The sequence below is a fragment of the Lycorma delicatula genome, chromosome 7 (genome assembly GCF_047948215.1).
Source record: "Lycorma delicatula isolate Av1 chromosome 7, ASM4794821v1, whole genome shotgun sequence".
Classification (NCBI taxonomy): domain Eukaryota; kingdom Metazoa; phylum Arthropoda; class Insecta; order Hemiptera; family Fulgoridae; genus Lycorma; species Lycorma delicatula.
In genome coordinates, this window is record NC_134461.1 from 5,972,180 (window position 1) to 5,989,902 (window position 17,723).

The following is a 17,723-nucleotide window of genomic DNA, read 5'->3' on the forward strand; positions in this document are numbered from 1 at the left end:
AGGTGATATTCAGTTCTACGAGTTACACACCTTCACACCACTTAAGTTAAGGAGACTGATTAACCACACATCTCGGGAACGGTCGAACTGAGAATGTACAATCCTCATTCATCCTCTGAAGAATTATCTAAACGGTAGTTACCGTAGGCTAAATAGGAAAAAGAAGAAGAAGATAAAGCGACTGACTGCACGGTAAATATCATTATTTTGGAGAAAGCGCCTTTTGTACCTGGGATGATTTACAAAAAATACAGTGCGACTAACGGTGTAAAACAATAAATTAGCTCGCTCCTTTCCGGTAAGAAATAATATATTACGCGTGTTCGCGGTTCGACAAGGACGTTAAGATATTAAAACGTTTAAGTAAAACGTTTTTTATAAATACAATTTATTACTTTCAAATACGTAAAATAAATATATAATATATAAAACGGTAATTCAAATCAAAAACAAAACCGATTTCATAACAATGAAGTTACGATTCGATAAAAATGTTATAACGACCGACAGAAACTAATATTCCGTTAAATAAGATAACAACAGAAAAATCTAAAATTCATACGGTTCACTGTGTGCAAGTATTATTTACTTTTACCGTTTACAAAATAACTAACTCTGCTCTTTACGAACGAATAGAATAGGGCCGCCTTCACAACTCGCCGAACGGCTTACCGTTTTCAACCGCTGTCTAAAACGGAACGCTCGTGACCCGCTCTTCAGTCGTTATTACCAAATACTTATTGTTATCGCACGCTACACCGAACTCGAAACAAATGTCAATCCGCCGGTCCCCGGTGGTATTTATATCTCCTCGCCTGCAGTACCAGCACCAGGCCCGTTGTTACGATCGTTTAAGCGTAATAATTTTGTTTGTCCGCACCTTCTTCGCTTTTCTAGAAAGAATCCCTTCATTCTAGATTTTTCTTTCTTTATTTACTCTATCTTCCTTCTTTCTCGAAGCTTCTCTATCCGTTAAAATACGATCGAATAAAATTTATACGCGATACAATTTTTAGACGCTAATACGTTTTGCTTTTAACCAAAACCGTTAGCGTTCAACGAATCGGCAAATAAAAATTGTGATAAGCGTGCGGTAAAACTTACAAAAATTATCGAGGAAAGTAACAAACGAACATCATTTAAGATTTTTGTCGCGCGTTTTTACGTACAAACTGTATTTATTAAATCTCGCTTATCGCTTTAACCCGTGATAACAGGGCGCTATCTAAGTCGTCTTTGTCACATAGCCTGAGTTTTTTTCGCCCGTGTGTGATTTTTTCAAAAGTTTCTCGCGACACTTCCGTACTGTTCAAACTGCGGATGAAGAAGATCCGTGTTTTTTGCAAACATCTGAATTTGATAGGCCTCGTTCCGGTTCTTGGATAATTTGGATTTTATCACTCGCGTGATAAAATCCAAATTAAGTTTCCTTTTGACGCCCCACATCGTTCGTTACAAACGAACCGGAGTTAATAGAGTACGTTTTTTTAAAAATACCCTCTACAGTCTTTTGTAGCGAGAAACATTAAAATGAAAACGCATTCGGCGATACGACTACAGTATTACTGTAGTGTACTTGGCTACTGGGTTTCCGATCGATCGCTTTAACGCAGTACTGTTAAACCGAATCTACGTTACAGTACTGTATTTTTGAACTCAAATTACGACTACTGAATTTACCAGCGGGGATAGGACAGCTAAAATTTATCTTTAACCGCGCGCCTCTTCAGACTTAAATATCAGCTATAGTGTTCGATGAACCTGTTTGGGCGGTTTTGACGGATCGTTGGTTGGCCCCAGTCTTTCCTGGAATTTTGCAAACGGTAAAACCCGAGTAATTAAAATACTGTAACTGTAACTACCGGCCTTTGTAATACCGTAATGGAAATTGTACTGTCGCAAACCTTTTGTTCACCCTTCAGACCTGACCCGAACAAGCATAAGATAAAACGGCATAATCTTTACGTGTAAATCGTAAACGCGAATTTCGTAAATGAAGAAGTGAAATAATATCCCTTGCGATGAGATTATTTGGTTGCGATTTAACTTTTTTTTGAATTACGGTATTTTAAAAAATGAAAATGCTCGTAATAACAAAGTTTATGACGCATCGATACCTCGCTAAAAGCTACTTAATTTTTCATTAATGAAGTAGAACACCGACAAAATCCCGGAATTTTTCTCGTTACAACCAAGCCGTGGTCGGAAGCGAGCTATCCATTCGCGGGTTTCACTGTAATTTATTATTTTATCTAATATGTTTACGAATATCGTTGTTTCAACTATTTTATTTCTCGGCGAAATACTCAGAATATCTATATTAAACGAGAAATAAAGTACGGTCATCTTGTCAAAATGGGGTATCGGGTTTTTAGCAAATATTTACTTTTTAGGGTCCGACATGATCATTTAGACTAATAAAACATATAACATATGTTTGTCTCACCGCTTTTGGCCTTATATCTGAGGATTGAATCGACAGATTTTTCTCAAATTTGGCTCAAATATTTCTGTATGTGGGGCGCTGATCGTAATTTCTTTTTAAAATTCGCTAAGGGGTAGATTCGCAAAAAAAATCGATTTCGATTTTTTTCAGAGGAATTTCAGAAAACAATTTATTAACACATTTGTTACTTTCAATGAACAAATCCATAATGAAAAAGAGGATCAATTCGACAGATCAGTTCCCACCTCTTACAGTTGAAATATATGTTTTTGTTCTACCTCCTTTCGGTTTAAATATTTTTGAAAATCTTTGAAGAGCTATTAAGAAAGTTCTACAATTTTTCTAAATTATATTTTATTGTACGTTTAAGAAATGTCTTACGTTAATGATTTTTATTGTGTTTTGTTAATATACTGCGATAAAGAATTCAATATTTTTAAACTTTTATTTATTTATCGGTAGCAATTTAAATTAGCGACAAAGTTTCAAACTCTAGACTCACGAGATACTTAGAACGTTTTTAAAAGTCAGCGATAAGTGTTTAAAGCGTTAAAGTATTTTATTTACGGCTTTAATTTTATATTATATCAGATAAAAAAAAAATTATTTAAAAAAGTAATAAAACGTTCCCGTATTTTATTTCTGTTATGTGCAAATATTTAATTTCATATTTAACATTATAACGTCTAATTAAGAACGTTAAAAAATGTACTTACCAAGAAACTTTTCTAATCGTGTTAGTGTATTTTCGTTACGTTTTACAAGAATATTAAAAAATAAAAGTCAGACCTTTAATCTTTCCGCCGAAAAATATTTGCAACGAAAAAACCGTGTAAGGTATCGTACGACTTGACCGGCGTAGCCGGAAAAGTCAGCGATACTTCGGCGCTGTTTTTTTTAAACAGAAATATAATAATACTTTTTTAAACAGAGGAAATAAATTCATTATCGACAAGGGACGCCTGTAAACTGAAGATTTACAGGAAATATTTTTTGAGAGTCGGCACTCTCCGTATCCGACGAGTTAGTTACACACGACACGAAGCGTTTAACGGGTCATATTCCCGATAAGTCGCGTTTTCAGTGCGCGACGAATCGATTCTAGACACCTTTCGGTTTGAAGTATTTATTTATCGTTTACACGATTATATTTACCGATAACGATAAGAGTTGAATTTTTTAGCCGTTACAGAGACCGACTACCACCCGTATTTTTGATCGTTCGATTCTTTCGCGCAAAAAAAGAAACCGATGCCAAAATTCATCACAAACTTATTTCTTTCGCGGTAAAATTTTATAAGCAAGCCGTGAAGAATCGACCGCTAAACGACAACGCTTTTCGGCGCACCGCTCGTGTCGCACAAAGGTTTCATTCCTTTAAACGGAACATTTTGACCCGTCCTTCTTGCAGGCTATACCTCTCGCTATGCGATTTATTATTTGCTTGTTAGGAGAACTTTTTACTGTGGAACTGCAGCACCTCCTATTTCCACTTGATATTACCGATAACATTTAATATAACGAATCTTTTTTTCTTTGATTCTTTACTACAGTATTTTTATATTGAGATGTAAAATATCTAACGTTTTTATTTTTGCAGGAGTTATTTGAAGAATTTCACAAAAGATGATAGATATTCTAATACAGTTTTAGCATTTATCATTATCAATACTTTCATTTTATGCGCTAAAACACACGATCAATCTGAAGGAGTCGCAGAATTTCTGAGTAAGTATTTCCTTTTTTTTATTAACACTTGTAAAATGTTTTCAAGCGCCTTAGTATTTCACAGTTATCTCTTTGAACATCTTCCTTCGGACAGCTAGCCGAAGGAAGACTTTTTTTACGAGCGAAGAACAAGGGAGTTTATTATCCACCTGGAAGAATACGATCGAAAAATGTCGAACTACACGTTAACTGTAGATTAATACACGATAGTTTTATTAAAAAAAATTTGGAAAAAATAAATCGGCATAAAACTTCACAGAGTACATTAAAATAAAAATACAAAACTAAAATGCGATCGTAAAGGATTTCAAACCGAACAGTGGCCGCTCGCGTATAGACACTGTGGAACTGCAGCAACTCCTATTTTCACTTGATTTATCGATAACATTTAATATAACGAATCCTTTTCTTTTTTAATTCTTTCTTTATAATTTTATAATATATAATCCTTAAGGTTAATGTCAGTAGCCATCCCGCGGTTTATAAAAAAGATACAAAATTCTTTGTACGGAACTGTGCTCTTCACAGTTGCACCGACGTGGTGTTTGGGTGTTGTGCGCATGCGCACATAGGAAAATGCACGCGATGCTGCGCGGGAGAGAGACCACTGTCGCTCCCCCGGTGCCGACCCTGGCTTGCTGGTGGAAGGTGTTTTTTTTTAGTCTGCGTGTGTATGGAACGTTCCTTGTTCGTTCCCTTTTCTAGTTTAGTCGGCGGAAGGAATACGAAAGCGGTTTAGTTGATTTTTCAGTAGCGTTCAGAAGATGGCGGAAAGCAAGGGCCGTTTGATCGTCAAATCTGTCCAAAAACACGCTGGGACTAAAGAGGAGATAATTAGTAAAAACTAATTGTTTCTGTGTACATAGAAATTTAAATTAAGCACCGCTGGACTATAGAGTTTTTGAGCGGACATTTTATTAAGTTATTATTAATACTACTAAAAAATATTACCTGTGTTGACATTTCATTATTTATTCGGTTAAAAGCGAATACGGGTTTAAGCACAATACGCTTAAAATTATCGTACTTAAAACCGAGGAAATAAAACAGAACGTAACGTACAAGGCAGAAAATAATAAAAACTAGCAAAAACCGGTTATTTAAGAAAGTTAATTGCAACTTAATAAGGAATCTATTCGTAATACCAGAAACATCATTAAATACCTAAGCGAATCGCAGCATCAGAGGTAAGAAACAAATGTTAATAGCGAATGTGGCATTTATTTGATGACGACGACTGCGATCAGACGGTCTAAACCGGTGTTATTCAAACTGTGTTCCGCGGAATAGTGTTTGAGGTAAGCCTTTTGTAATTCTAGCGCTTTAATCGTAAAATTTATATAATTTTAAAAACCGCTTGCAGGATATCCGGTTAAAACTCGGACAATTAAAAAGAAATGACAACAATACAGCCGCAGCAATAAACGACAAAAGCGCTTCTAATTTATCTTTTGAAACCGAAGAACATTTTTACCCGATACGAAGAAATGTAAATTAACAGAAGGCGGTGAGAAAAAGCAGAAGAAATATGACGGAAACTATTTAGCATTCGGGTTTACTTGAACAGGAAATAAAGATGAACCGAATGGATTGTGGGTCGAATGCGAAAAAGTCGTTAGCAACATCAGTTTAAATCCACTCAAACTAAAAAGACATTTGGAATTGAATCGTCTATATCTACGTAATAAAACCGTTGAATACTTTCGACGTAAACATGAAGATCTAATAAGAAAAAAGAACGCGTTTTGTAAATACGTTTTCCGATGACGAAACATCTCTTAGGCTTCTTTTCGAATCGCTAGGGAGGGCGAAACATATTCTATCGCCGAAAAATTAATAAAACCTTGTCTTATAGATGTAATTTCTTGCAAACTTTGAGATAATTTTATTAAAGACATTAATAGCGTACCGCTAAGACGAATAAAAGAAACGGCACAATACTGTGAACACGAACATTTGTGTCGTTTAAAATCTTCTTCGCATCGTTTTACGTCGCAGTTAGATGAACCTACTGTTGTTGATTTCTTAGCTATTTCGATCGCATCGGTTCGTTACGTTTTTAATTTTTCAATCCAAGAAGATATGCTTTTTTGTAAACCGCTTTAGGAAGAAATACCGGAGAAGAAATTTTTAAAATTAATTCATACGTGAAATAAGCCGAGATTTACGTTCATATATTTGCACTGACGGTGCAAAACCTTTATTAGGCCGAGAAAAAGGAGCTACATCACGAATTATTGCAATAGCTCCATACGTTTCTCATTGTTGTTTTATCGTCATCGGTTGGCGGCAAAAACAATAAAGAACATTTTGAATGAGGCGGTGCAGATAATTTCATAAAAAAAAGTAATAAATCAAGATTATTTAGTTCATTATGCGAAGAACAACCTTGTTGCTACGTGCGGAATTGCGACGGTTATCGTGTGCTAAAATCTTAAATCGATTTTTCAAATTAAAACGTGAAATTAGAATTTTTATAAACGATCGTAAACATAAATACGCTCAAAATTAAAACGGTGAAATACGGTTACAGCAATCGGCAAATATATTCACAACTTTAATTGAATTTAATAAATGTATTCAAGGCCATTAAGTTAATATTATTAAACCGATCGATAAAATCAACGCTTTAATTTTAGAATTAGGTCTGTGGGTATGTTACGTGAAAAATAATAATACTCGATGTTTTGAAAATCTAAGAAATCTTATAATCGAAAATGAAATAAATTTGAATAAAGATGTCAAAGGCAAAATTCAGGAGCATATTTTACAATTAAAAACCGCTATCAGGGATTACTTTTCTCAACAAGAAGAGTCCCATGACCGGATAAAAAAATCGATTTCGAAATTTCAGTAATAATCAGAATTTATTACCGACAGAACAGGAACAACCGATTGAACTATCGAAAAATTCTACATTAAAATGCAGATACGAACGAGAACATCTTCTTGATTTCTGGTTAAAAATTTACACGGAATATCCTCAAATTTCTGCGAAAGCTCTTAAAGCCTTAACGCCTTTCGTTACAACAAATTTGAGCGAAAAGTCGTTTTTAACGTATGTAGGAACAAAAACAAAATACAGAAATAAATTGGATGCCGAACAGGAAATGCGTTTACAAATAACGACAATAGAACCTGACTTTAGTTTTGTGCGAAACAAAGCAAGGTCATCTCGGTCATTAAAAATGAAAATTTTATTTGAACGTATTTTATTAATTTTATTGTGTAATACTTTTTTAACTTTTATTATAATATAATAAAAGAATATTAAAACGTTTTTCTTTATACGTACTACCTAGATTGTGAATATTCTATCGCTTAGGATGCCGGTTTCCGCGAAATAATTTTATACTCGTAAGATTTCCTTAAATTGACAAAGTTTGAAAACCGCTGATCGAAACCGACTGCGGATCAAAAGGATGCGCCCTGATCCGATTCGTAATAAAATTTCCTTATCTCATCGAATGAACTACTCGTAATTATTAAGATACCGCATTTTAAAATCTTTTATCTTTTTCTCTCATTTTTTTTTTTTTAACTACCCTTATTTTTATAATAGACCGCTATACTACATAATAATTAAAAATATTTCTTCTAGCGGTTAAATCTATTTCGCATTAGCAAATTTCTTTTCTGCATAAAGAGTCTCTTTTCTTAAACTAACGTGCTTTTCACGTCTTTGTTACACGATCCATTTTTTATAATTTTACATCCTAAATTTTTTAACTTCGTTGTACGAGGGTAAGTCAATTATTATCGGCAATTTAGTTATATTTTTGTTTATGTCGGTAGTACTGTCGTGTTGCGTAGATGATGCACGCAAGGTTTAATTGTTATGTCTGTGCAGGTTTGATGCTGCTAGGTTAGTTCTATTATCGCTGCCCTTCCGTTAATCACGGCTGCTCCGCTTTCTGTTTGCATCAAAGAAGAGCGACGTTCAGCGATCCGTTTTTTGTGGTCGGAAGGTGTATCGGGGGCTGAAATTCATCGAAGACTTTCGGTACGGTACGGGAACAGCGTGTTGCCGGAACGGAGCGTCTACGAACGGATCGAAAAATTCAAAAAACGGTCGCACAAGTGTTACGCACGACGAAGGAGCCGGAGGACCGTTTACCGCCACAAATGAGGAAAACATTGAGCGTGCACGCGACACGGTTTTCTTAGACGGACGAGTAACTATAGATGAAGCGGTACATCGTCTGCAAATTATTCACGGTTCTGCCTACGAAATCATCGGCAACAGACTTGGATTTCATAAATTCTGTGTAAGACGGGTCCCAAAACGACTCACAGTCGCATAAACAAACGCGCTCGGACATCTGCCAAAAACATTTGGATCGCTACGGTAACGAACGGGACATCTTCTTAGGCAGAATCATCACCGTGACGAAACGCGGATCCATCATTACGAGCCGGAGAGTAGAGGGCAGAGTACGGAATGGAAACATCCAAATTCGCCCTGCAAAAAAGTTCAAGACCCAACCGTCCACAGGAAAACTGACGCTTACGGTTTTTTGGGACTCACAAGGCCCAGTATTGTAACATTATGAGGAAAGCGGCACGGCAATAAACGGTGCGCGTTACAGTGAGACGCTTACTGCCAAGCTGAAGCCTGCAATTCAAAGCAAACGCCGAGGACTGCTGTCGAAAGGTGTTGTGTTGTGCACGACAATGCCCGTTCACATGTTGCTGCCCGCACTGCTGAAACGCTCCAGAAACTCTACTTTGAAGTACCGGCTCGTCCTCCGTATAGTCCTCATCTTGCCCCGTCTGACTACCGCTTGTTTGGTCCACTCAAAGAGGCATTAAGGGGCCGTCGATTTACCTCGGACGAAACGATGAAAGATGCGGTGCATTCCTGGCTCGCAGCTCAACAGAAAACCTTCTTTTATGAGGACATCAGGAAGCTTGTGTAACGATGGATCAAGCGCGTTGAAATGCAAGAGGACTACGTTGAAAAATGATGTACATGTAAGTTTCCTATTTGTATTGCGATAAAATTTATAACTACATTGCGAATAATAATTGACTTACCCTCGTACATAATATTTTTTCATCTGAATTTATTTTATTAAATTAGTATGTAAGAACTTCATTTACGATTTTAATTAATTTTATATATTCATTTTTTTTACAGGATATACAGAAACAATTTTCGTATCGATTTTTTTAATAGAAATAATAATAAAAATAGTTGCATTGGGAAATGAATATTTCACAAACGTTCTGGCATGTTTTGACTCTTTAATTGTAGTTACATCGTTCATCTCTTTATACTGGTTTCAAAATTCTTTTGGATTGACCGCTTTCAGAGCGTTAAATCTTTTAAATTTATTTAATTATACAAGGTATGTGTGAACAAAATATATTTTAATAATCCGTTTTACTTTTAATCAGCATTTAGTATTTGAAACCGAACTAAAATTTATTGTTCTTTAAATTCCCTCCAAAAAATAAACTCTTTAAGGGTTACTTTAAATTAATAATGCAAATACGAGTTTAGTTTCAGGCCGTTTTACGGGATACATGAAAAAACTGGAATAGACTAAATTAAGGTAACCCTTGCTTTCACAAATATTCAAAAATTTTGTTAAACAATTCCATCTTCATGAGCACCTCACAAAATTTACAATAAAAAAAAATTATGTAGAATGCATTTAATACACTAAAGAGCCTCGTAGTGTAAAAAGTCTTTGAAACTTCCCGCGGTAGCAGAGCAGTACCGAAATGAAAGCGCTTCAAAAAGGTATTCTTGAACCGAGGTAATATAGAACATTTCGTAGTATTCATCAGGGTTACACAAATTTACTGCAAATAAACTACTGGACGTACCTTGATGAAACCGAACAATACTAGCGAAGTACTCCAAACGTTTTCCTTTCACCTACTTTTTTATCCTTTACAGTTCACGTTCTGCTTATGCCAGAATGATCATAATATGGTTATCTCCCACCCAGACAGATGCCCCCTTGTGTATCTCCATTCTCCTCTATTCCTTAAATTAAGGTTTTAAGATTTTTACAGCGCTCTTTTTTTAAAATGATCTAAAATTTTTACTTGTTTCAGGCTTTTTTCCACCTTGTACTGATCTTTCTAGCACTATTTCAAATCGATCATTCTCCTCTCATGATTTGTCCTAGCCGGTCGGCTTTCCTACTTTGAATTTTTCTGATTGAACTTCTATTCCCTCGCATCGCCTCATTCGTACTTTTCTATTTGTTTTGCTTTCTCTAACCACCTCCATACTTATATTTCAAGCCTCACTTTTTGTGGTGTTCATACAAACATAACATGATACGACAAGATATTTCTTCAATTCTGATACCATTACTATATCAAAACTCTTCCTTTCCATTAAATGCTTCCTTAGCCACTGTTATTCTTGTTTTTATTTCTTTTGCGGTTTTTCAGTTTTCTCTTAATTATTCAATTCTTCCCCTTTTTGTGCAGACATTCATCGGCTTAGTTCTCCTATCCTTCTGAATGTTCAATTTCATTTCATATTTTGTCATAATATCTTCTAATTTTGAAATCATCGGTCGAATATCCTGCACTTCCGCTTCTAAAAACACATGTCATCTGTGAACCTAATATAATCTATACCCCTTCCACCTGAAATGATTCCGTCATCTTCTTCTACAGCTTTTATATAATAAACAAGGTCGGTGGTAGATAGAATCATTGACTTACTCTTCTTCTCAGATCAAACCTCTAGGTTTGATCGTTCTTTAGTTTCATCGATTTTTTTTTTATTCAGGTCTTTTTTTAATTAATCTTCTAGCTTTCCAATTTACACTTTACCTTCTTAACAGTTTTATTAGTGTATTTGGTTGGAGAAGATCAAATACTTTATCTATACCTACAAACAAACACTTATGTCTTACCTCTTTCTATACACCTCTCACTAATAGTTGTTATTGAATGGTAGAAGGCTGCTGGGATAGATGGCATACTTGCAGAATTACTGTGCAGTGCAGGTGAGGAAGAGATTTTACAAACTGGTGTGTAATATTTGCAAAAAAGGGGAAGTCCCATCAGATTTCAAAAAGAATGTTATTGTAATGATACCAAAGAAAGCAGAAGCAGATAAATGTGAAGAATACAGACCGATTAGCTTAACTACTTCTGCACCAAAAATCTTAACTAGAATTCTGTACAGAATTGAGAGCAGAGGGGAAGTGTTAGGAGAAGACCAATTTGGTTTCAGGAAAAGTATAGGGACAAGGAAAGCAATTTTAATACTCATATTAATAGAAGAAGGAAGATAAAAGAAAAACAAAACAACATGCTTGGCATTTATACACTTAGAAAAGGCATTTGATAACATAGACTGAAATAAAATGTTCAACATTTTAAAAAATTTAGGGTTCAAGTATAGAGAAAGAAGAACTATTGCTACATTTACAGGAACCAAACTGTAACAGTAATAGTCGAAGAACATAAAAAAGAAACCATTAAAAAAGGGAGTTCGACAAGGATGTTCCCGATCATCATTACTTTTTAATATTTACATAGAACTAACAGTTAATGATGTTAAAGAACGGTTAGATTCAGAGTAACAGTGCAAGGTGAAAAGATAAAGATGCTACGATATGCTGATGTTATACTAATTCTAGCCGGTAGTAAGAAAGATTTAGACGAAACAATGAATGGCATGAATGAAGTCCTACGCAAGAACTACTGTGTGAAAATAAACAAAATGAAAGTAACAAAATGCGGTAGAAATAATGTAGATGGACCACTGAATATAAAAATAGGAAGAGAAAGGATTATGGAGGTAGAAAAATGTTGTTATTTGGGAAGTAGAATTACTAAAGATGGACGAAGCAGGAGCGATATAAAATGCCGAATAACACATGCGAAATGATCTTTCAGGCAAAAATATAATTTGCTTACATCAAAAATTAGTTTAAATGTCAGGAAAACATTTTTGAAAGTATATGTTTGGAGTGCAGCTTTATATGTAAGTGAAACTTGGACGATCGGAGAACCCTTGAAGAAAATATTAGCTTTTGAAATGCGGTGATATAGGAGAATGTTAAAAATCAGATGGGTGGATAAAGTGACAAATGAAGAGGTATTGCGGCAAATAGATGAAGAAAGAAGCATTTGGAAAAATATAGTTAAAAGAAGAGACAGACTTATACACCACGTATTAAGGCATCCTGGAATAGTCACTTTAATATTTGAGGGACATGTAGATGGAAAAAATTGTGCAGGTAGGCAACGTTTGGAATATGTAAAACAAATTGTTGGAGATGTAGGGTGTAGGGAGTACACTGAAATACACTAGATAGGGAATCTTGGGGAGCTGCATCAAACCTGTCAAATGACTGAAGATAAGAAAAAAAAAAACTTTTTTTTACTCAGACTTTTGTAGAGAATTCATAGAATTTAGCTTTGCTGAATGCAAAATTAAACTAGTAGTTCAGTAATCTTAATATTTTACTGAACTGATTGATTATTTTTGGTAGTCAGAATCATAGATATCTAAAAACGTCTTCTGGCTGCATCCCACTATAGTAGACATTATAAATTTTCATAATGTCTTGTAATCCTTCTTCATTGAGAGACATTTCATCACTACTATTGGCAGCTGATTTATTCCAATGACTAGGATTATTGCTCCTATTTTATTTTCTTCTATTTTAATCTGATCTTTTAGGGAAAGATTACTCAGTTTTTTGTTACACTGGTATAGCTGCTCCATGTATTCCTTCTATCTTTTATGTGAATCTTACACTTTGTCAATTCTAGTGGCAGTTTCTTTAGCACTTATACTCTTCCTTCACTCAATCGATGTTAAAGCTTTTACTCTATTTTATATTAGTTCATAATATCCTTTTTTTTCTAAATCTGCTACATCTGACTGTTTGTCCGCAAGCCATTTCTCCTTTCTGTTTTAACTTACTCTTCTTAATTTGTTATTCAATTTTTTCTAGCCTCTTAGTTTCTTTAACCTTCCTGTTCTGTACTTTCTTCTGTCTTTCATTTATTCAATAGTTTTTGGTAACCCAGAGAATCCTTAGTTCTACTTCCTTTAACGACACTGGTTGCTTTTTCTGCTAATGTTTCAATGGCGACTTTAATGTTCAGCCAAAATTCATTTCCATTATTGCCTTCTGTATTTTTTTCTTCAATAATACAGGAGGTATCTTTCCTTCTACTACCTTCTTCCAAATCGTTATATTTTGTAGATTCCATTCGGTTAAACTCTTCACTCCTTTAACTCTTTCAACATAACTTTTTCTTTTGGCACAAGTAGTATATGATCAATATAAATACAGCTCCTTGGAAGCCAACACTTATAATGCAGGTTCCTTTTTAATCGCTCTTCTGAAATTTTGTCATGCAATTAAAGTCAGTTTGATAACTATTCATCTCCTGGTTATATACATGTAAACATTTCTCTTATAGTTTTCTGCACTGAGTATTTGTAACAAAATTGTATTTTCCTTTTAAAAGTGAATATGCTTATTTCAATCAGCATCCGTAGTTCACATTTCACACTATCTGTTCATCCCAAGTTTTCCTTACAACAGAATTTCAATCCCTTACTTATTATTCTTCACAAATGTCTCCATCTGTTCATACATTACTTAAATCATTATTCTCAAATTAAATAACCAATAAATAAAGTCATATTAAAAATAAATTCTTTGCGTTCAAATTCCTTGGATAGTCCTAACAGCAATTATCCTATTATAAATAAAGATCCTCCCTTGTTCACAATTTGCTATCTCTTTGTTTAAAATTATTTTTATTCCTTCCTTTTTTATTTCCTAAATAATAATAGTAACTTTATTGCTATTAAAATCGCTATTCTTTCTCTCCTTTCTCTATTTGATATTTATATCGACTGCTTTTTTTTTCTTTTTTTTAACTTCCCTATTTGCAAATGCATTCACATATTCAATTTACAGTCACATCTTCTTTCCATCTTTTGTTGACTCCTTTCTAGCAAATGATTGTTGCAATTTCTCTTGTTACTTTCCTCAGAAATCTGAATGGGAAGCAATTTTTAACACCAGAACGTTTCAGAGAAAGATGTGCCGTGATGCTAATACATATAGAATCATTGGGGATGGTATTCCGCCACCTTCTGCCTCTAGATTAACTACCTCTAACATGGTGAACACACACTGACTGCAACCATTCCCTAGGTGGGGACAAAAACAGTGCAGATGATACAAAAGCCGCAAGTAAAGGTGTAAAAATTAATTATTATTTTATGTGTTGGAATTTCATGCGACTAAATTTGTAGTTACCATGTGATGTGATTTACAGCAAACATGATCACCTGACAATTCAATTTATGATTAATATAAATACTTTAAAGAAAACATCATTTGTGCAAAAGAAAATCGATAGACTACATTGCACGTGAGCATATTTTCAGTGCTGTTGACACAAACCAACCGAACTAAAGGCAGACAACTGATGATATAAAAAATTACAATTCGCGGGGTTCAAATGTTTGTTCTTCAATCCTTCTTCTAGTTTTCAATTAACAGTATAATTCCATAACCATCCATTGAAGAACATCAACTTCACTAATTTTAAGAGCTCAGTATATAATAATAACCAAACAAACTGACATATTGTGGAAGATTGCAATGATACTGACAAAGGATCATGTCGGCATGCATGTAATAAGAACTGGAATGTATGCTGATGTGTGCCATTTCATCATTTCTGTAATGCATATTTGTGGAGTTGGAAAACCTTTTTTTCACCCTACTCTGGTTCATCAAGGTAAGGCTGATAGTTTACTTTTAGTATATTTTTGTAACCCTGAGGAAGTCCAGTAACACAACATAATTTTCCACTAAATCATGATTATACTGCCATTCTGACAATTTTATGTTGTGCTAGTGTGACCCAAAATTGGAAACAAGAATTCGTTTTTTTAGTTTAGTGATCAATTTACCATGATGATAAAATATTATGACATTTTTTTACTTTCTTGTACAAAGTAAAGGAAGTATTGTGATCGTAAAAAATTTCAGTTTTCAGATTTCAACAGAAATATCCATTTTGACCATCCCTGAATCCATTTTGACTAGTTTCAGCGTGATATCTGTATGTGTGTATGTATGTATGTACATATGTAGTATCTCACATACCTCAAAAACAGTCAGCCATAGTATGTTGAAATTTTGGATTTAGAAGTCAACTAGGTGCACCTTCCCTTTTTGATTGCAATCAACTAGACCAAAAGTGTCCAAAAAACCCAAGATCAAAAATTTTGGATTTTTTCTTAACTGCAGTAATAGCCCTCACTGAGAGCTTTTCAACAATATATCATAAGTGGTACATATTTTCATTAGTTCCAGAGTTATAGTGAACTAAAACTTTAATTAATTAAATATTTGTATTTTACAAGGGATTTGGATCTTACACATCGGTTCAAATCAGACTTCATCTCCTTTTCTTTTTTTCTAAGTTTTTTTTTTTAATTTATATATATTGATTTATTAATAATTATTTACCCGTGACTGTAAAAAAATTTTACAGTAACTAATTATTCTATAATAAAAAAAAATAACATAAGTTATCAGTGAAATAGAATTTTATGTACTTTTGAAAATATCTATATGTAATTTAATAAGTATACAAGGAAGTCATGTGGTGTATCCACATCAGATATTTAATGTTTAAAATGGCAAATTTTCAAAATACTTTGTAACCGAGTATATTTTCAGAATTACTAATTCATCAGTAGGTGAAGGTTTTCTTTTATATTTTTAATTTTTTTGAGTCGATTAGATTTTTTAATTAAATCTGAAATTGTAAACATGAACAGGCACATATTGTGTATCCAGTAGGTGCCAGAAATCAAAATATAATAATAATAATAATAATTCAAATAAATCGTTTTGTTGTTATAGGTATTCAAAAATGTATTTCAACTTTATTAATGCACTGAAGAATTCAGTAAAACAATTATTGACACTTTTACTAATTAATATTGTATTTCTTGTAATATATGCTTCATTTGGAATGCAACTATACCCTTATGAAAAAATAAATGATTTTGACAACAGCACAATTCATGCTCCTTACAGAACATTTCAAAACGCTTTAGTTCATACTTTTCAGGTAAATATTATTATTGGTAATCGTTCACTAAAATAATTAGATCTTTAGTTTGAAATATCTATTGATTGTATGAGGGTAGGCAAAAATTATTTTTGCGCTCAGTTATTTTAAGAATGCAAAGATATGTTAAGAGAATAATACTCCCTCTATGAATCACGAGACCTTGCCGATGGCAAGGAGGCTTGAGTGCTCACTGATACAGAGTTGCTGGATCAAAGGTGCAACCGTATCGAAGTGGTAACTGTTAAGAGCCAGACTAAAGAATGATTCCTGAAAGAGGGCAGAAGCTTTTTCAGCAGTTGTTAAGGGCATAGGTCGGGAGGACTTAAATGGCCACATCAACATCACTCAATTTCTGAGTACTGCGCAGCTGAAAGCAATGGAAAACTACAGCTGTTTTTTTTTCCCACGAAAACGTAGCACTCTGCATTTTCACATAACAAAGATGGAGGTGCCTTCCTCAGTAAAATATTCCGGAGGTAAACTAGTTCACTGTTTCAGATTTCTAGGTGAGGAATACAAAGGGGTCACCAAAAAATAAAAAAATAACATTCTACAAGTCAGAGCATGGAATGTTAAAAGTTTAAAAACGGTTGGTAGGTTACAAAATTTAAAGAGGGAAATCGATAGGTTAGATCTAGATGTAGTAGGAATTAGCGAGGTTCAGTGAGAAGAGGAAAATAACTTTTGGTCAGGTGACTTAAGAATAACTCGGTGTCAAATAAAGGACAGGCTGGCATAGATTTCATAATGAACAAGAAGATAGGGAAGATAGTAGGGTATTTCAAAAAGCTTAGCGATAGAATCATTGTAATAAGGATAAAATCAAAAAACCTAAGCCAACGACTGTTAACATCTACATGCCTACAAGTGACCATGATGATGATGAAGAAGTAGTGTGTATATGAAGAAACTGATGCAGCAATTAAACATATAAAAGGGGATGAAAAACAGTTGGAGATTGGAATGCAAGCACTGGAAAAGGCAAGCAATGAAATATTGTAGATGAATACAGGCTGAGCAAATGAAATGAAAGAGGGGAATGATTTATTGAGTTTTACACAAAGTATAATTTAGTAGTTACCTGCACACAGATTAAAAATCATAATAAAAGAATACACGTATGGAAAAAGCCAGGCGATACTGCAAGATATAAGTTAAATTATATCATGGTTAAACAAAGATTTAGAAATCAATTTGTTCATTGCAAAGCTTATACTGGAGTAGGCATCGTTAGCAGCCATAATTTAGTGATAATGAAATGTAGATTAGGGTTTAAAAACCTGAATAACAGGTGTCAGATGAATCTGTGAAATTTAGAGAAGCTTGAGGAACAGTAGTTAAATAAGATTTTAGAGGAGGTCATCGCAACAGGTCTGAGTAAAAAAGACAAGTTAGAAAATATAGAAAAAGAATAGAAAATATTAAAAATGAAATTCTTAAA

The 17,723-nt window shown here is 34.0% G+C and overlaps 1 protein-coding gene across 1 annotated transcript in view; it reads left to right on the top strand.

Annotated features, from left to right (window-relative positions):
• The window catches only part of LOC142327872 (voltage-dependent calcium channel type A subunit alpha-1-like), a 136,058-nt gene that overhangs the window by 31,058 nt on the left and 87,277 nt on the right, over window positions 1–17,723 (top strand). The window contains exons 9-11 of the mRNA XM_075371231.1: window positions 4,047–4,174; window positions 9,315–9,525; window positions 16,069–16,279. Of these exons, the coding sequence (XP_075227346.1) occupies window positions 4,047–4,174; window positions 9,315–9,525; window positions 16,069–16,279 (550 nt within the window). The remainder of the gene's footprint in view (window positions 1–4,046; window positions 4,175–9,314; window positions 9,526–16,068; window positions 16,280–17,723) is intronic.